Below are 20,913 nucleotides of genomic sequence, written 5' to 3'. Positions count from 1 at the left end.
CCTGATGGTAGAAGAGTGAAGAAGTGTGTGTGGGGTCGTCCACAATGCTGTTTGCTTTGCGGATGCAGCATGTGGTGTAAATGTCCATAATAGAGCGGAGAGAGACTCCGATGATCTTCTTAGCTGTCCTCACTATCCTTTGTAGGGTCTTGCGATCCGAGACGGTGCAATTTTCAAACCAGGCAGTGATGCAGCTGCTCAGGATGCTCTCAATGGTCCCTCTGCTGGGCTTTTTTGGTGATGGAGCTGGTGTTAAGTGACCAGGCGAGGTTCTTTCTGATTAAACCCACCACGGTCGTGTCATCGGTGAACTTGATGATATGATTCGAGCTGTGCATTGCTACACAGTCGTGAGTCAGCAAAGTGAACAGCAGTGGACTGAGCACACAGCCCTGAGGGGCTCCAGTCAGGAAGTCCAGGATCCAGTTACAGAGGGAGGTGTTCAGGCCCAGTAGGCTCAATTTGTCGATCAGGTGCTGAGGGACAATTGTGTTAAATGCTGAACTGAAGTCTATGAACAGCATCCTTACATAAGAGTCCTTGTTGTCTAGGTGGTTGAGGGCCAGATGAAGGGTTGTGGAGATAGCATCGTCCGTCAAGCGGTTTGGATGATACGCGAACTGCATGGTGTCCAGTGCGGGTGAAAGCTGGGTCTTGATGTGCCTCATGACGTGCCTCTCGAAGCTCTTCATCACGATGGGTGTGAGTGCAACGGGACGATAGTCATTGAGGCAGGAGACAGTAGACTTCTTCGGCATGGGAATGATGGTCATTGTCTTGAGGCACGTAGGAACTATGGCGCTGCTCTGGGAGATGTTGAAGATACCAGTGAAGACATCTGCTAGCTGTTGTGCACATTCACTGAGCATTCTGCCAGGAATGTTATCTGGTCCAGCAGACTTCCGTGGGTTAACTCTGCATAGAGCTTTTCTCACTTCAGCTGTGGTTAGACAGAGCACCTGGTCACTGGGAGGAGGGATGGTCTTCCTCGCCACCATGTTGTTCTGCACCTCGAACCGGGTGTAGAAGTCGTTCAGCACATCGGAACCGCTGTTCTGGAAGTGGCCGTGAATTCTCTTGGCATGTGCGTGCTTCGCCTCTCTGATGGCAACGGACAGTTTGGCCCTTGCTGTTTTCAAGGCCGCCTTGTCCCCTGCTCTGAAGGCGAAGTCTCTTGTATATTTTAGATACAGTGGCATTGACTAGAAGACAGAAGGTGGAGCTGGAGGTAGCAGAGCTGAAGATGCAGAGATTTTCATTGTAAGTGACGAGGATGGACAGGATTAGAAATTAGTCTTTTAGAGGAACACATGTTTTTGAGACAAGTTGAGGGAAGCGAGATTGAGATGGTTTGGACATGTGCAGAGAAGGGACATGGGGTATATAGGAAGAAGATTGTTGAGAATGGAGCTGCCAGAAAGGAGTAAAAGAGGAAGGCCAAGGAGGAGGTTTATGGATGTGGTGAGGAAAGGCATGCAGGTGGCTAATTTGTAAAGAGGGAGATGTAGACGCCAGAGATATAGAGACAAATGCTCTGCTGTGCCCTAATGGGAGCAGCCTAAAGAAGAAAAAGATGCAGAAGACTAAGTTTATGTAATATCTATTGACATTTGATTGCATTTATTATACACATTTTCAATAGAGATCCCCAATTTAACATCAGCATTTGCTTTTGTTAAAGTAAAGGGTTGATGTTTAAGTGCACTGCATTATGGGTAATTCTGGTGGTGAGTGTGTTAGAGCTTTAGATTGACAATATCTCTCATTATTTCTGTACATTAGTTGTCTTTTTTTGTCTGTGGAATTAAATGTACAGACTCACCTCATTTATCATTGTGAAGGGAAAAGACCTGAAAATATAGAAACTAAGAATTCTGGCCTCTGGCCTCTGGCTTTGTATCTCCCTGATTATAGGGGCTCCACTGAAGGAGCCTAGGGAACACATGAACCTTAATCCTCTTAGTCGCTGCTCTCACTTCCTCCTGCCTACTTTTCTTCTTACTCTGTCGATCCCAATTCTGTTTTGCCAACCTCTTTCTTCTTATGCTTTTCTCTTCCTCTTTCCACCACCATGTCTCTTTGTCTTCCTTTCTATTTCCAGATGTCACACCAAGTACCTTTCTAGCAGTCTCCTACATAGAACATAGTCCACCTGTGTGCACCTTTCACCACTCTTATACGTCACCCTATGATCCTTCTTAAAATAAATGTTCACCACTGACATTTTCATCCTTTTAGCAAAATCTACCACCATCTGCCCTTCCACATTCCACTCCTTAAAGCCATACCTACCCATCACCTCCTTATCACCTCTGTTTCCTTCACCTACATGCCCATTTAAATCTGCCCTAATCACCAATCATTCATTCCTAGGTACCTCTTCTACCACTTCATCTTACTCACTCCAGAATTTTTCCTTCTCCTCCATTTCACAACCCACTTGTGGAGCATAAGCACTGATGACATTTATCATCGCCCCTTCAACTTCCAGCTTCACATTCATCACCCAATCAGAAACATCTCTTCACCTCCACTACACTCTTACTGTACTCTTTCTTCAGAATCACCCCTACACCATTTCTCTTTCCATCCACACTATGACAGAACAGTTTAAACCCACCTCCAATGTTCTTGGCCTTACTCCCTTTCCACTTGGTCTCCCGAACACACAACATATCTACCTTTCTCCTCTTCATCATATCCCTCTCCCTTTACCAGTCATAGTAGCGACATTTAAAGTACCAACTATAACCTCCACTCTCCTACACTTCTCCTTTCCCTGCCATCTCTGTAGACGTCTTCCTGCTCTCCTTCTCCTCCTTCGGCCAACAGTAGCCCAATTTTCACCAGTACCCTGTTGGCTAACTAAACCTGTGGCGGTCGTTGGTAACCCAGGCCTCGACCGATCCAGTATGAATTTCTCTTTTGTGATCCACATATTTAATTTGGCACATGTTTTACGCTGGATGCCCTTCCTCACGCAACCCTCCCCATTTATCCGGGCTTGGGACTGGCACTAAGAGTGCACTGGCTTGTGCCTCCCTAATGGCTGGATTAGATCGAATACATTTTATTAACACTATTATGCACATCAGAGCTTTCAACTGTAAACTACTCTTTTTTAAATTTGTATTCATTTCTGGTGCATCTGAAGCCAACTCGAGGAACACAGGCAAGACCCATCTCAGATAAGGAATCAGTGCATGCATGCACATTTGCACATCCGGGCAATTTACCATAGCAAAGCTTCCTACCTGTGTTTTGGACACTGTAAGGAAAAACAGTGGAGAACATACAATTCTACACAGACAGTAACCTAAGGTCAGGATTGAAATAGAGACCCTGAGCTGGTGACAGTACCCAATTCACCATAATAGGTTCTTAAATAAGGAAAAGGAAATATTTTTATTAATGAATCATTACTTGTAACATATATTTCTAGTGTATCATTATTGTGAGGTTGAGTAACTGTTATTAACCTTGCAGGAGAGGAGTGGATCAACTGTTCCTTCCATCCTGAATAGGATGCAGACTAAACAAACTCCACCGACCTACAACAAAACAAACAAATTCACCTCTGGCTTCCAGAACATTGTGGATGCCTATGGAATTGGAACCTACAGAGAGATTAACCCAGGCAGGATGCAAATATTTATATTACGAGTAGATTAAGTTGGTCAAATGTTTGTTTAAATCAGTTTATTAGGATTATTTGGCATCAAGTTTTACATTTAGCCAGAAAGTACAAATTTCCTATTAAGATTGTCCTAATCTTATTTTTTTGTGTGTCTTGTAGCACCCTATACTATCATCACCTTTCCATTTTTGTTTGCTGTGATGTTTGGAGACATGGGTCATGGTGTGCTTATGACCTGTGCTGCTCTCTACCTTGTCATCAGAGAGAGTCGCCTACTTGCACAGAAGCGTGACAATGAGGTTTAAGTTTGTGTTTTATTTATATCCAAATTTCTCTGCATTATAATCTTTTTTTGTAAAAGCTTAGAGTGTTACTTTAATAATTCACTATTATACTTTTTAGTCACTTTTAGGAAATATTCAAAATTATTTGAGGTTTTGTGTAAGTGCATATCCCATAGTATTTATATTGTATATAGTATAGCTATTTTGTACTACAGAACATATATTTTTTTAAAGCTGACTCTCTAACTCTTTGTTTCATTCTGTCCTGCTTTTTATGCATGTATGTAGATGTTCAACATGATCTTTGCAGGCCGGTATATTGTCCTTTTAATGGGCTTATTTTCAATATACACTGGCATGATCTACAATGACTGCTTCTCAAAATCATTTAACATGTTTGGATCTGGCTGGAGCATCAAGGCCATGTTTGGCACCAAAGGAAACTGGTCGTAAGTTTATCAGACGTGCAGGCTTTTAAGAGGTTAAAAGTAACCAATTGGGATAGGCAGATATCAACAATTATGTAAAAATATGATGTATATTTAGAGATTACCATTCAGGGAATTCATGAATTCATGAAATGTCTAACAACCTTTTATGAAAAATTAGGCCTGAGTGTCGTCTATATAAAATAATTTGTCAAGCATCTTGTCAAGTTGATAGAAACACTAGATATTTTTGTTATTTCAGCAACATAAACTATCAAATCAAATCAAGTTTTATTCATTTATTTATCGATTTTATTTTATTTGATTTGATAGTTTATGTTGCTGAGCAAAAATATCTAGTGTTTCTATCAACTTGACAAGATGTTTGACAAATTATTTTATATAGACGACACTCAGGCCTAATAAACATTTAAACTATGCATTTAAATGTTTAAGAAACTGAATATTATAACCATATATTTGCAGAACAATAGTTACAATAAACAATTAATACACAAGTTTGTTACTTTTCTTTGTGTAGGTTTGAGATTCTTGATGAAAATCCAGTTCTGCAACTTGACCCAATTGTACCAGGCGTATTTGGTGGGCCATATCCTCTGGGTATTGATCCAGTAAGTAACACGAACACAATATTTTGTCCCAGCATTTAAAACAATATATTGAAGGCTTGAGGCTTGATATAATTCCTCCTGTGACTTGTCCCTGCTAGATCTGGAACATTGCTACAAACAAGCTAACCTTCCTGAACTCATTTAAAATGAAGATGTCAATCATTCTAGGAGTGATTCACATGTTGTTTGGAGTCACTCTTTCTCTCTTCAATCACCTGTGAGTAGTTTGTGTGTGTGTCTGTTTTCAAAATCATTTCAGTCCTATTCTTTATTCCTTGTTGTATTTTCTAAGGACAAGAATATGTTATATTACAATTTGTATTACCTGTGTGTTCCCAGGTACTTTAAGAAGCCGCTTAACATCTTCCTGGGTTTTATCCCTGAAATTGTGTTTATGAGTTGCCTTTTTGGTTATCTGATCTTACTGATCTTCTACAAGTGGACAGCCTATGATGTGACCACTTCTAAAGATGCTCCAAGTCTTCTTATTGCCTTCATCAACATGTGTCTTTTTAACTACAATGATCCAACTAATAAACCTCTTTACAGGGGACAGGTAAAAATACTTACACATGAATATGATATAATATATAGTTATAATTTGTGCAGAAAATGTCCTTTTCTCAGGAGTGCTGCAGCGGGAATATGTGTTAAATTTAAAGCTATTTTACTAAGTTCTTATTTACCCGCATGGTCAGTATATCATACATATGGCAATATGTTACATGTCATTTTTTTAGATGGGTATCCAGTGTTTGTTGGTGGTTATTGCTTTGAGCTGTGTTCCCTGTATGTTGGTGGTGAAGACCATGGTGCTTCGTCGTCAGCACCTGTGGAAAAAGCACTTGGTATGTTCCCATAATCCACTGTCCTTTAAAAAAAAATTTTGTTGTCAGTTGTTCCAGGGAACAAATCAATTCATACAAATAAATACCTATCTTTGTTACTATTAGTTAGTTAGAATATTCAAATTTCACCAATTATTGAACTATAACATATATAGTTTATATGAGTCTACAATTAGAAATTTTAAATTAGAAATTTAAAAATTTTAATAGCAATTTATTATAAACATGAAGTACAATATAGTGTTGTGAAAAAGTTTGTGAAAAAAGATGAATGATTTCTTTTATATTTTTCTTAAATGTATTAATTTTAGATGTTCAAGCAAAATTTAATACAGACAAAAATAAAATTTGGGTTAGTCTTCAGCCTCGCACAGGTGCCCACTTGCTTGCTGCACTTCCATTAACTTGCATCAAAATCCAAAAAAAAAAATTAAATAATAATCATCTCTTGCATTGGTGAAAAATGGTTATTTAATCCACTTTCCTTATTTAATCAGTCAAACAACAAAATGTAAGTAATAATTATATAGCAAAATTTAATTTAATTTAATTGGATAACTACACTAGACAACCCAGCCATTAGGGGGGCACAAGCCAGTGTACTCTTAGTGCCGGTCCCAAGCCCGGGTAAATGGGGAGGGTTGCGTTAGGAAGGGCATCCAGCGTAAAACATGTGCCAAATCAAATATGCGGATCACAAATGAGAATTTCATACCGGATCGGTCGAGGCCCGGGTTAACAACGACCGCCACAGGTATCGTTAGCCGACAGGGTACCGGTGGAAATTGGGCTACTGTTGGCCGAAGGAGGAGAAGGAGAGGAGGAAGGCGTCTACAGAGACGGCAGGAAAAGGAGCAGTGTAGGAGAGTAGAGGTTCGGGTTGGTACTTTAAATGTTGGTACTATGACGGGTAAAGGGAGAGAGATAGCTGATATGATGGAGAGGAGAAAGGTAGATGTGTTGTGTGTTCAGGAGACCAAGTGGAAAGGGAGTAAGGCCAGGAACATTGGAGGTGGGTTTAAACTGTTTTATCATGGTGTGGATGGGAAGAGAAATGGTGTAGGGGTGATTCTGAAGGAAGAGTACAGTAAGAGTGTAGTGGAGGTGAAGAGAGTTTCTGATAGGGTGATGATCGTGAAGGTGGAAGTTGAAGGGATGATGATAAATGTCATCAGTGCCTATGCTCCACAAGTTGGCTGTGAGATGGAGGAGAAGGAAAGATTCTGGAGTGAATTAGATGAAGTGGTAGATGGTGTACCTAGGAAAGAACGATTGGTGATTGGGGCAGACTTTAATGGGCATGTAGGTGAAGGGAACAGAGGTGATGAGGAGGTGATGGGTAGGTATGGTTTTAAGGAGAGGAATGTAGAAGGGCAGATGGTGGTAGATTTTGCTAAAAGGATGGAAATGGCAGTGGTGAACACGTATTTTAAGAAGAAGGAGGATCATAGGGTGACATATAAGAGTGGAGGAAGGTGCACACAGGTGGATTATCTTCTGTGTAGGAGATGCAACCTGAAGGAGATTGGAGACTGTAAGGTGTTGGCGGGGGACAGTGTAGCTAGACAGCATCGAATGGTGGTCTGTAGGATGGTTTTGGAGGCGAAGAAGAAGAGGAGGAAAGTAAGGTTTGAAAGAAGAATAAGATGGTGGAAACTGAAGGAGGAAGAGTGTAGTGTGAGGTTCAGGGAAGAGGTCAGACAGGGGCTTGGTGGTGGTGAAGAGGTGCCGGATGATTGGGCAACTACCGCAGGAGTGATGAGGGAGGCAGCTAGAAAAGTACTTGGTGTGACATCTGGAAATAGAAAGCAAGACAAGGAGACGTGGTGGTGGAATGAGGAAGTACAGGAGAGCATTAGGGGAAAGAGATTGGCAAAACAGAAGTGGGATCGACAGAGTGATGAGAAAAGTAGGCAGGAGTACAAGGAGATGCGGCAGCAGGTTAAAAGGGATGTGGCGAAAGCCAAGGAAAAGGCATATGAGGAACTGTATAAGAGGTTGGACACTAAGGAAGGAGAAAAGGATTTATACCGATTGGCCAAGCAGAGGGACCGAGCTGGGAAGGATGTACTGCAAGTTAGAGCAATAAAGGATGGAGAGGGAAATGTGTTGACTAGTGAGGAGAGTGTGTTGAGAAGATGGAGGGAGTATTTTGAGCAGCTGATGAATGAGGAAAATCAGAGAGAGAGAAGGTTGGAGGATGTGGAGTTGGTGAAGCAGGATGTAGATAGGATTAGTAAGGAGGAAGTGAGAGCAGCGATTAAGAGGATGAAGAATGGAAAGTCGGTTGGACCAGATGACATACCGGTAGAAGCGTGGAGATGTTTAGGAGAGATGGCAGTGGAGTTTTTAACCAGATTGTTTAACAGGATTCTGGAAGGGGAGAGGATGCCTGAGAAATGGAGAAGGAGTGTGCTGGTACCGATCTTTAAGCATAAGGGAGATGTGCAAACCTGCAGTAACTACAGGGGAATTAAGTTGATCAGTCACACCATGAAGTTATGGGAAAGAGTAGTGGAAGCCAGGCTGAGAGAAGAGGTGACCATCTGTGAGCAACAGTATGGTTTCATGCCGAGGAAGAGCACCACAGATGCCTTATTTGCTTTGAGGATGTTGATGGAGAAGTATAGAGAAGGACAGAAGGAGCTGCATTGTGTATTTGTGGATTTAGAGAAAGCGTACGACAGGGTGCCGAGAGAGGAGTTGTGGTATTGTATGAGGAAGTCAGGTGTGTCAGAGAAGTATTTGAGGGTGGTGCAGGACATGTATGAGGACAGTGTGACGGCAGTAAAGTGTGCAGTAGGTACGACAGACTGGTTCAGGGTGAAGGTTGGACTACATCAAGGATCGGCCCTGAGCCCTTTCCTGTTTGCAGTGGTGATGGACAGGTTGACGGACGAGGTCAGACAGGAGTCTCCCTGGACTATGATGTTTGCAGATGATATTGTGATTTGTGGTGAGAGTAGAGAGCAGGTTGAGAAGAGCCTGGAGAGGTGGAGATATGCGCTGGAGAGAAGGGGAATGAAAGTCAGTAGGAGTAAGACAGAGTACATGTGTGTGAATGAGAGGGAGGGCAGTGGAGTGATGCGGTTGCAGGGTGAAGAGGTGAAGAAGGTGGAGGAGTTCAGGTACCTGGGGTCAACAGTGCAAAGTAATGGAGAGTGTGTTAGGGAAGTAAAGAAAAGAGTGCAGGCAGGGTGGAGTGGGTGGAGAAGAGTGACAGGAGTGATTTGTGATAGAAGAGTATCTGCAAGAATGAAAGGGAAAGTTTATAGGACTGTGGTGAGACCTGCGATGTTGTATGGATTAGAGACAGTGGCATTGAGTAAAAGACAGGAGGTGGAGCTGGAGGTAGCAGAGCTGAAGATGTTGAGGTTTTCGTTGGGAGTGACGAGGATGGACAAGATTAGAAATGAGTTTATTAGAGGGACAGCACATGTAGGATGTTGTGGTGACAAGGTGAGGGAGGCGAGATTGAGATGGTTTGGACATGTGCAGAGAAGGGACATGAATTATATTGGTAGAAAAATGCTGAAGATGGAGCCACCAGGTAGGAGGAAAAGAGGAAGGCCAAGGAGGAGGTTCATGGATGTGGTGAGGGAAGACATGCAGGTAGTTGGTGTAAAAGAGGCAGATATAGAGGACAGGGTGGTATGGAGACGGATGATCCGCTGTGGCGACCCCTAATGGGAGCAGCCGAAAGAAAAAGAAGAAGGATAACTACACTAGACAGAATCAGACAAGATTAATGACAGCCCTGTTGAATATCTTTTTAACTTAAATTGACTATTTTTAGCAATTTGAGATATTGTCTGAAATGTCTAAAGGGGGTTTAGACTTCAAACAGTGGCAAATCTTTTCACATGTAATTGTCATATGGGGAACCTTTAAATACACATAAAAACTACAGACCTTATTTACCTCATTTAAGATCAGTGTTCATAAGTTGGAGAGAAATTATAAATTTCAAGGCAAGAGGAACATAAAGGTTTATTTTTCATTTGCCACTTTGACCTCTAAGTCTTATAATGTATAATGTCAGAAATAATGTGAGGTAGAATGTCAGAAAACCAACTTGATGAATCCCAAAATTTAAAAAATCATGTTCTGTGACATTGATGATTCAAAAGCAGAACTTTTGCTGGACGAGTCCTCTACATTTGTCTTAAAGCTAAGACTTTTAAACAAATAAATAGTTAAAAAATATTAATATTATACCAACAAACAAATATGGTGGTGGTAGTGTGATGACGTATTGTATGACTGCTTTTTCTGCTTCAGGACCTTGGTAACTTGTCATGTGATGGAACCATGAATTCTGCTTTAAAAAAAAAAAGAAAGAAAAAAGAAATCCTCATTAAGAATGTCATCAATCTATAATTTGAAGCTCTTGCACAGTTAGGTTACAAGTAGGTTATAAATGTCACTTTCCAAAACACAACAGCAAGTACAGCTATAAATTTCACAAAAAAAATAGAATTAAAGTTTTGGAGAGGTGTAGTCCTGACCTAACTGAGATGATGTGGCAGGAATGGACAGGTCATGCTCAAACACATTTCGGATTTAAAGCACTTCTACAATAAGGAGTGGGCCAAAATCCTTTCATTTCTCCATTTATCTAAAGCATTTGTTACCATTACCAGGTGGTACAACCAGTTATTAGCTTGTCCTAAATAACATACTTAGGTACAAATAATAATAAAAAAAAAGGACACATGAATAATAATAAAATCATAATTATAAAAATAAAATACTTTTTCACAGCACTGTAAATAAAAACTAGAGAAACCCCCAACCCCCTCAAAAAAGGAAAACAACAACAACCATAAAATAATAATAATAATTATAATTATTTTTGTTGTTATTATTATTATTATTATTATTATTATTGTACTTTGGGATGGGTAGCTATCCAGTACACAGGCAGTGCCATTTATACACAGCACAACGGGCATCTGGCATGCTGTGAGCCATTTAGAATTTTGTTGGATTTTGTATTTAGTCCCAGAGGAGGGAGGCAAGCCCTGCTCAGAAAGTAGAAACTTTAGAGCAAGCAGGCACCAGCTCATCCACCGGACTCACTCAACAGGGCACACAGAAGTTTGGGGGAGTCCGAGTCGGGAATGGACCCACTGAGGATGAGGCAGAGATCATTGAGCACGACCAGCTATCCCAGCATTCTGATGATGCAGATGAGGTGGGTGGAAATTGCGACTGCTGCTGAGTACTACTAATGACTGAGCTGGTATACCAAATGCATTAGAGAATAAACTGACATATTTAAGGCAGTATTTATTTAGAGAATTAGTGCTCCAACATCAGCTGCAGAATTTCTTGCATTCTTTTAGCAGAATGTGTAAAATGTCTACACATTGTATTTAATGGCAAGAAACCAATGTAAAGGATCTTGGAGCACTCCATAATACAGAATATTTTGACTTCAGACATATTCTAGGTTTAGTGGTTTGTCTTTTTAAAATCAGACAATTACTCATCAACAAATTTGGATACAGAGTATTTTTGGTGTTTATGTATGTTATACTAATCTTCCGCATTTAAACTTTAATCTTTTATCATTAACAACTAGGCTTGAAATATTTTGGAACTTATCAGAATTCCTGATACCATCAGTTTTCACAAGGGCCTTTTGAATAATAGATGAAAAGAATTTTAATGCAATGAAACAATTATCCACCACCATATTTACATTTAAAGCACACCATCTCTTGAATTATAAAGGAATAACATCAAGAAAAATGTGATTGGGCAATAAATTTGATTTAGGTAAAAAAATACAAAATAATAAATAAATAAATAAAAAAACAGAATAAGAAGTGTCAGATATATAGATGCCTATGATATAAATGATATCATTTAGTAGCCTTTTATTTAATAAGGACATTGTCATTCATAACGATTGGAGTGTTTCTGTGTATTACTAGACAAAATAACAAAAATATGATTTACTGTATATGATCAAAGTCCAATGTGTTTGGATTCTGAACACCTGCAACAGACACTTACTGAGCCCTTCCCTAAGTACAGGATTATGACGTAAGCAATGGGCAAAGTGCACCATAGAAGCAACGAAAGCACTACTGTCCACTACTGTCAATCTTCCTCTTGTAGTTTAGCAACTAGGAGTGAAAGAAACAGTAAATATTTTTATCACCACATTATCTGTGTAAAGTTGCATTGAGACAATGTTCATTGTTGAAAGCGCTATACAAATGAAAATGAATTTCATTGAATATGGCTACAGAGTCGACAAAGAAGATAATAGAAGCAAAGAGGATAGGAAACCAGCACTTGAACAAGAGATGTTAGTAGAACTGCTACAGAAGATTAGAGTTTATAGCTCAAGGGATATTAGAACAGTTACAGTATCTGCAATAATTTAATTTGTATAGAGAATTAAATGATAGACATCAGAAAGCAGCTTTAAGGAAATACAGGGTGTCCCAAAAATCTCCATATTCACTGATCAGGCATAATATTATGACTATCTGCTTAATATTTTGTTGGTCCCCCTTTTGCTGCAAAACAGTCCTGACCTGTCAAGCATTAACAGCATTAACATTTTTGCCAATTTGAGCAACAGGAGCTCGTCTGTTGGATCGGACCACACGGGCCAGCCTTCACTCCCTATGTGCATTAATGAGCCTTGGCCACCCAAGACCCTGCAACGGTTCACCACCATTCTGTCCTTGGATTACTTTTGGTAGATACTGACAACTGCAGACCGGGAACATCCCACAAGAGCTGGAGTTTTGGAGATGCTCTGACCCAGTCGTCTAGCCATCTTAATAATTTGGCCCTTGTCAAACTCGTTTAGACCTTACACTTGCCCATATTTACTGCTTCTAACACATCAACTTTGAGGACAAAATATTCACTTTGCTGTCTAATATATCCCACCTACTAACATTTGCCATGCTGAAGAGATAATCAGTGTTATTCAATCACTACTCATAATTTTATAAGGTAATGATGTTATGCCTGGTCAGTGTATATAGGAAAATAGTTTCTTACTAAAAACTTTCTTTCGGCTTCTCCCATTAGGGGTCGCCACAGCGGATCATCCACATGTTTGATTTGGCACGTTTTTACTCTGGATGCCCTTCCTAACGCAACCCTCCCTATTTATCCGGGCTTGGGACCGGCACTAATGCTTGTGCAACCCTAATGGCTGGGGTTGATTCCCTGAACGGGGATCGAACCCGGGCCGCAGCGTTGAGAGCGCCGCATCCTAACCACTAGATCACCAGGGAACCGAAAATAGTTTCTTGCTCTTCTTCTTCTTCTTCTTCTTTCGGCTGCTCCCATTAGGGGTCGCCACAGCGGATCATCCGTCTCCATACCACCCTGTCCTCTATATCTGCCTCTTTTACACCAACTACCTGCATGTCTTCCCTCACCACATCCATGAACCTCCTCCTTGGCCTTCCTCTTTTCCTCCTACCTGGTGGCTCCATCTTCAGCATTTTTCTACCAATATAATTCATGTCCCTCCTCTGCACATGTCCAAACCATCTCAATCTCGCCTCCCTCACCTTGTCACCAAAACATCCTACATGTGCTGTCCCTCTAATAAACTCATTTCTAATCTTGTCCATCCTCGTCACTCCCAACGAAAACCTCAACATCTTCAGCTCTGCTACCTCCAGCTCCACCTCCTGTTTTTTACTCAATGCCACTGTCTCTAATCCATACAACATCGCAGGTCTCACCACAGTCCTATAAACTTTCCCTTTCATTCTTGCAGATACTCTTCTATCACAAATCACTCCTGTCACTCTTCTCCACCCACTCCACCCTGCCTGCACTCTTTTCTTTACTTCCCTAACACACTCTCCATTACTTTGCACTGTTGACCCCAGGTACCTGAACTCCTCCACCTTCTCCACCTCTTCTCCCTGCAACCGCATCACTCCACTGCCCTCCCTCTCATTCACACACATGTACTCTGTCTTACTCCTACTGACTTTCATTCCCCTTCTCTCCAGCGCATATCTCCACCTCTCCAGGCTCTTCTCAACCTGCTCTCTACTCTCACCACAAATCACAATATCATCTGCAAACATCATAGTCCAGGGAGACTCCTGTCTGACCTCGTCCGTCAACCTGTCCATCACCACTGCAAACAGGAAAGGGCTCAGGGCCGATCCTTGATACAGTCCAACCTTCACCCTGAACCAGTCTGTCGTACCTACTGCACACTTTACTGCCGTCACACTGTCCTCATACATGTCCTGCACCACCCTCACATACTTCTCTGACACACCTGACTTCCTCATACAATACCACAACTCCTCTCTCGGCACCCTGTCGTACGCTTTCTCTAAATCCACAAATACACAATGCAGCTCCTTCTGTCCTTCTCTATACTTCTCCATCAACATCCTCAAAGCAAATAAGGCATCTGTGGTGCTCTTCCTCGGCATGAAACCATACTGTTGCTCACAGATGGTCACCTCTTCTCTCAGCCTGGCTTCCACTACTCTTTCCCATAACTTCATGGTGTGACTGATCAACTTAATTCCCCTGTAGTTACTGCAGGTCTGCACATCTCCCTTATGCTTAAAGATCGGTACCAGCACACTCCTTCTCCAAAAAAAAAATAGTTTCTTGCTAAACTTGCTAAATATCCACCTTGCCTATTTTAATCACAATAAATGTTTCAGTAAGATTAGAACATACTGTATTAGAACATACATTAGAATATACTGAAATCATTCTTATGGCTTGATTGGGAATCTGTTAAAAGATTTTGGTGGATAGCAGCATTACAGAGGTGAGTACATTCACAACTTACTTAGCTCCTCCTGCACCATGAAGCTCATTGGGCGGGAAGGTTTTTTCAGCGGGGTAGATTAGCCGATGTGGTCTCGGCTTCGTCCCATGAGATGCCAATGGCTTTAAGGTCCTTGATAAAAGTGAGACGGCAAGTCGGTCTTGGTCACCCTCGTTTTCTCTTGCTGCGGGATGGTTTCCACAGGGTGGCATGCATTCATAATACATACATAACATTATATTGAATATAAAATCTAAAATATTGACAAAGGTTTGTGGACATCTGGCCTTAAGATTAATTTGTGTTTTTTAAACATTCCATTCCATATTTGGTTCCCAATTGCTGTTATAATAACCCTCACTATTGGTGGAGTATGGAATTTGGTTGTGGAGTTATGTGAAAGTTCAGCCCCAAGGGTGTTAGTAACATCAGTTACTGATGTAGGGTGATAAGGCCTGGGGTGTATCACTGTTCAGTTTATCCCAGGCTCAGTGGGGTTGAGGTTAGTGTTCTATAGCAGGACCCATTTAAGATACATTAATGTAAACTATATCTTCATGGAGCTCCCATTGTGCACAGGGGCATTGTCAAGCTGGAACTGGTTTGCGTCTCCTAGTGGGTCTCTCAAGAACAAGGAAATTGTAATGTTATTGGATCCGAAGAGATGCTATACAATTGTATACAACAGTGTTCTGTTCCAGTATGTCACAGTCCATTTAGTGCTTATTGATCAATAATACGCAAGACAGATATGATAGTAGCAGTTATAAAGATTGTATGAAAGGAATGCAGTATGGCTAAGGTATGACCACCAGGAGATACTATCTAATCAGAATTTTTTTATGTCCTTCACACATCCCTCAATGTAATTAATCTTGTGTACATGTTTAAAGATTTACTTTAACTGGACAGAGGTTTAAATTTATTTTCAGTGAAAAATCCTTTAATAACATAACAGATTTACATACCTTGACATCTGCAGTTATTTTCTCCGAACATTCAGCTGAGACATTTTTGCCATGCCCCTTGTAAAACTAACCAAAGGTGTTCAATGCTAATTTGATATTTCTCAGGCATCAGATCATTGTCTTGTATGGTGAAGTTGGTTCCAATTAGCCTTAGTCCAGATGGAATTGTTTGCCTATGAAGTATGGAATGATTTGAAAGTATGGTCATGTTGACTCAGTATTCCTCAGTATTGTTTTCAGTATTTATAAACTTTAATGCTTCTGCTTAAAACCATTAAGCTTTTACCTCCATGTTTGTCTGTGGGTGTGAGGCAGTCTGGTAACATCTCTCCTGTTCTAGGTCTTACATCTCTACTGTTCTAGGTCTTACATAAGTTCTTCTGTTACAACAATAAATGTCATACTTGTTCTCATCTGTAAACAAGGCTTTATTTTAGTAATGTACTGTCTAATTCTTGTGGGTTTTTTTGCCTTTTGCCTAATTTATTGCATAGAAACAAAAAAAGGTTTGGGTGTTTCCAAACTTTTAAAAAGCAAAGTAAAGCTTTTTTTTTCCATAAAACATAAACATTGAATTATTCTGAACTTTTAGTTAACCAGTCGTATTATGATGTTGATGTTAGCATAAAAAAGGATAAATGGGAGAAATGTCTTCTCACTGACTTATTTATATAGATACTGGTGATATATGGATTAGTTGGTGTATATCAGAAACTGTTGTTCTTTGATGTCTTTAATACAGAATGTTGTTTTTTTTTTACATAGAATGATGTGAAAAAAAATTAAGCATCCAGTGGGAGGCAGACTGGCCTGACCAGCAAGATAGCTGTAGTATCTTAAACAAACATTCTTTACAACCATAGTAAGCAGAAAAACAGAATGAAAAACACAATGAAACTTGAGGAGCATTTGGTAAAACAGCAAAGAACATATTAGGTTCCTGTTCTATTAGTCAAAAACAGGAATCTGAGGCCCCAGGGTGCACAGTCCCACCAAACCTGGACTGTCGAAGCTAAAACAAATCGCTTAGTCTTTTTCACAGTCTTGGAAAATGTTCAGAGTTTTTGACCAAGAGTGCCTCAGATACTGGTTCTTTGTAGACAAGAGAGAAACCCATTACCCAAAACTACCAATCAAAGAAGCAATCATGCCATGGATAAAGTAAATTTTTTATTGCCATTATATATATTATATGATAGTTGGTGTGAACAATAAATAAAGCTCTTGACCTGTATACACATGATTCATGCATTGCACCGCTGTCAGATGACTGAATAATTTTAAAACTACACAAAAAAAAGAGCAGGTGTACAGGTGTTGAAGTGAATGGTGAGTGTATTTTCATTTTAAATGAATAATCTAATGTATGCATAATGACTGTACACAACAAGTGAAGCAAAAAAGAATAATAAAAAAAAAAAATTACAATTGCTTTTTAAACCACCTGAATCACTTCTATTTCCGCTCCTGTTCAAGCACTCAGAGGAAGAACCGGTAAGTTTATGTGTGTGTGTGTGTGTGTGTGTGTGTGTGTGTGTGTGTGTGTGTGTGTGTGTGTGTGTGTGTGTGTGTGTGTGTGTGTGTGTGTGTGTGTGTGTGTGTGTGTGTGTGTGTGTGTGTGTGTGTGTGCCAAAACAAAAAAAAAATTAATATAAAGGATGTTGGATATCAGATTCTATTCTGTGGTCTAAATTTACTCTATGCTTCTCATCTATTCACGATCCATTTGTACATGCATACAATAATAAAAAGTGCATATACTTTAGGTTATTCACTGCTAAGGACTGTGTGGACTGCTTTGTTTAACTGGTTGCTCTGGGGGTTAGTTCAGGAAGGGGAGAATTGGCTTGTTATCTACAACAACTCTATTGTTTTCAGAAGAAATGACTCATTGTAGCATACTCAATAAGAGGATATGGGGATGGAAAAAAGTATGGTCAGGTTTGGCATGTGCACTTTATAGCTTCTTGACTGTTGACTCTGAAAAGCACAGAATATTCTATGGGAGGGTGGGGAGCACAGATAACTTTGAAATTGGAAAAAAGCTTTTTTTTTCTAACCTTAAACATTTTGGTTAAAAATAATTTTTTTCTGTGTACTATACAAATAGAGCATGGATTTTGATATTGGTACCTGTCATTTGTAGAAATCTGTCTGTTTTCATTTTGCTGCAGTTTAACTTTGGGGATGTAGCTGTCCACCAGGCCATCCACACCATTGAATACTGTCTTGGTTGTATTTCCAACACTGCCTCCTTCTTGCGTCTTTGGGCTCTTAGCCTGGCCCATGCACGTGAGTGACCAATGTATGCACACACCACACAAATGCAAGCATATGTACAGATATTCAGTTCATTCTCTGTCTTTCTTTTTCTCAGAACTCTCAGAGGTGTTATGGGGAATGGTGATGCACATGGGCCTGGCCTCCAAGAGTGGTGGCGGATTCTTTGGCTTATGCATTATTTTCCCAGCCTTTGCCACACTTACTGTGTGTATTCTACTTGTCATGGAGGGTCTGTCTGCATTCCTACATGCTCTGCGACTGCACTGGTATGTCTCATGCTCCAAGATAGAAAAGGGAAGCCTGTGTGAGAAAAATAGAGGAGTGAGCATTAACTTGTTTAAACGTTTATGTGGAAATTTAAATGATGAATTCTTTCCTTATTCACCTATCCAAACATATCTTGCTCTGTGTCATCTCTAGGTGCTCCTCCAATATCATTAATACTATAAAGTATAAAACATGTATACTGTGTTTGCATGCATTAAGTGCATATTTATAAGAAGCCATCAGCCCATTAAACTTAAAAAAAAAAAAAAAAAAAAGGCTAATGCATTAAATTTAAAGTAAACATCTATGGATCCAGAATGTGATCAGAAAGTGTTGTTTAGATTACTAGGCATAATGTATTTTTTTTTTTCTAAATAATATTTAAGGAGAACTAAGGGATTTTAAATTATTGGTGTTTTGTAACCTATGTTTGTTTCCATCCAGGGTTGAATTCCAGAACAAGTTCTATACAGGCCAGGGATTCAAGTTTGTGCCCTTCTCATTTGAAAGCATCCTTGAGGGGCGTTTTGACGAGTAAAACCACTGTTCACACTGCCTAAAAATTGCAGGTCTTCATAGCATTCTCTTTTGCATGGATCAGATGCTGATATTTCTATATCAGAAGAGATTTTGTTGTGAATTGTGTGTAATATTGTATGTACCCTTAAACTCCAAATGCACACTAGAAAACCATTGTGTTAGCTATTTTATGTCCTGTTCTTAGCGGTTTTACATTTATGGTTTCTAAAATTATCAGTGTTCTATATTATTTTGAAGCTCTTAAGAAGAAATATGTGTGATGTGTGATATTGTTAAGCACAGTGACAGCAGTAAGATATAAGTCAATGTTGGTAATATTCTGAATTGCAATATTTTGATGTCATATCTTGGGGCCATATTCAGAGTATGTGGTTTATGTGCAAAGGTAATTTAAATATTTATACAGGGAAATGTACTAATATTCAGAGACATGTTACACAGTTGCTTGAGCAGGAAACAGTGAAGTTTTGTCTACAACAAAAGTAAGCACTTGCCTTTTAGCACTAAACCAACCAAGTATAGAAACTATGAAATGGAGAAAGAGCATTTTCCCCTCTGTTGTATAAGTAACATGGTGTAACTAAATGTAAGAGACAATTTAAAAATGAAAAAAAATATACAAAATGTGAATAAGAAAATGATCACTAAAATAAATCCTGCTGCATGAACAGAACCCACTGTAGTTGTTTACTTGTTAACTGAATGATGTAAATGCAGGAAATATTTAATTTTGTTAGGCATTTTGTTCACTATTTTGAGTTTTCAAATTTTATTCATAAAAACTTTGGTCCACTAGGACTTTAAAGGATTCATTAATAAATTGATAGTGTATACTCCTGGCAAAAATTATCTTAATAATATCAATAATTAGCAGGAATGAAACAAATAAACTTCTGAGGCCCAGTACCATTATCGGTTCATTTAGTTACTGCAGTTGACCGCTTATACAATTTGTATGCAACAGTAAATAAATGTTTGTGTTTTACAAATGTCTGGGTATTAAAAAAATTAAATGTACTGATTAAATGCCACACTTGATAGAGCCCATTAAGGGCCTAATAATAAGCTAATTTGCCATTTTGGGGATTCACCTTATTTTTTTTTTTGCCCTGAATTGTAATATTGGCGTGTATTTCATGTTGGTGTCATGCAGCAACAAACCAAGGCAAAAGCCGGAGTAGAAGTCGATGTATGTTTATTGAAACAGAGAGTGATACACAAAACACACACACACACACACACACACACACACACACACACACACACACACACACACACACACACACACACAAAACACACATACACACACACACACACACATGGCAGTCCATGGAAACCCGGAGAGAGAGAGATATCCGTGGTACGCCCTGGAGGGGCGAGGTACACAAAGTCCAGGAGCGAACGAACGGGAGTGAAAAGGGTAATCCGGGGTGCGATTTGGAGGAAAGCGCGGCTGTAGAGAGAGAGAGTGGAGTCCGGGACGGAAGAGAACGTACGCACCAACACATACCAACAATAACGGAGAAAGGAGTGAGTGCTAGTGAGTCTGGTGCCCCCCCCACCAAAGGGGCGGCACCGGACGCCCCTAACCCACAGAACGCCCCGTGGGCCAGGGCACTCGGAGGAGGGCCCCTCCATTCGTCCAGGGTCGAAGGGGACCCGGTCGAAATCGCCACGGAACCGGGCAAAGCAGGAAAGGACCCGAGGCAGATCGACCACCCCTGCGTAGAGCCAGAACAAAACAACTCCCCCAGCGGAGGTCCGGAATGGAGCACAGTCCAATGCGAAAAGGCCAGAAAAGGAACAAAGCCCTCAGCAAAGACCAGAGGCAGCGTGATGCCCTCAGCGGAGACTGGAGAAATAGAGATGTTCACCACGGAGACCTGGAGCGGAGCGACACCCACGGCGGAGACCGGAGGCCGGGCGATGTCGTCAGGAAAGGCGGAAAGACGCTTCCGGTGAAGGACAGGGACCCGCCAGCGCCCACAGCGGAGTCCAGAGGGCGAGTGACATCCACGGGGGAGACCAAAGGCTGGGAGACGCCCTCGGTGGTGTTCAGGGGCGGAGTGACACCCACTGCAGAGGTCTGGAATGGAGTGATGCCCACCACAGAGGTCTGGAGTGGAGCGACGCCCTCGGCGGAGACCGGAGACTGAGCGACGTCCGTGACGGAGACCCGGAACGTAGCGATGTCCACCGCGGAGGACTGGAGCAGAGAGGTGTTCTCCAAGG

General features: G+C 40.7%; 1 protein-coding gene across 7 annotated transcripts in view; it reads left to right on the top strand.

The window, feature by feature from the left end:
- atp6v0a1b (ATPase H+ transporting V0 subunit a1b) overlaps positions 1–19,354 on the top strand; it is a 39,608-nt gene extending 20,254 nt beyond the window's left edge. For 2 of the 7 annotated variants that reach the window (XM_083529899.1, XM_083529898.1), the window contains 12 exons: positions 3,487–3,637; positions 3,797–3,936; positions 4,210–4,370; positions 4,891–4,981; positions 5,080–5,198; positions 5,321–5,537; positions 5,722–5,829; positions 10,919–11,026; positions 17,068–17,085; positions 17,766–17,883; positions 17,969–18,140; positions 18,586–19,354. In XM_083529899.1, coding sequence (XP_083386025.1) covers positions 3,487–3,637; positions 3,797–3,936; positions 4,210–4,370; positions 4,891–4,981; positions 5,080–5,198; positions 5,321–5,537; positions 5,722–5,829; positions 10,919–11,026; positions 17,068–17,085; positions 17,766–17,883; positions 17,969–18,140; positions 18,586–18,679 — 1,497 coding nt within the window. In that variant the 3' untranslated portion in view covers positions 18,680–19,354. Of the gene's footprint in view, positions 1–3,486; positions 3,638–3,796; positions 3,937–4,209; positions 4,371–4,890; positions 4,982–5,079; positions 5,199–5,320; positions 5,538–5,721; positions 5,830–10,831; positions 11,027–17,067; positions 17,086–17,765; positions 17,884–17,968; positions 18,141–18,585 lie in introns of all 7 variants that reach the window. The other 5 variants (XM_083529896.1, XM_083529895.1, XM_083529901.1 and 2 more) reach the window with 4 other exon arrangements.
- Positions 19,355–20,913: the final 1,559 nt, after the last annotated feature.

Source organism: Silurus aristotelis (genome assembly GCF_946808225.1).
Source record: "Silurus aristotelis genome assembly, chromosome: 25".
Lineage (NCBI taxonomy): Eukaryota > Metazoa > Chordata > Actinopteri > Siluriformes > Siluridae > Silurus > Silurus aristotelis.
This window is presented reverse-complemented; position numbering and strand designations above follow the sequence as displayed.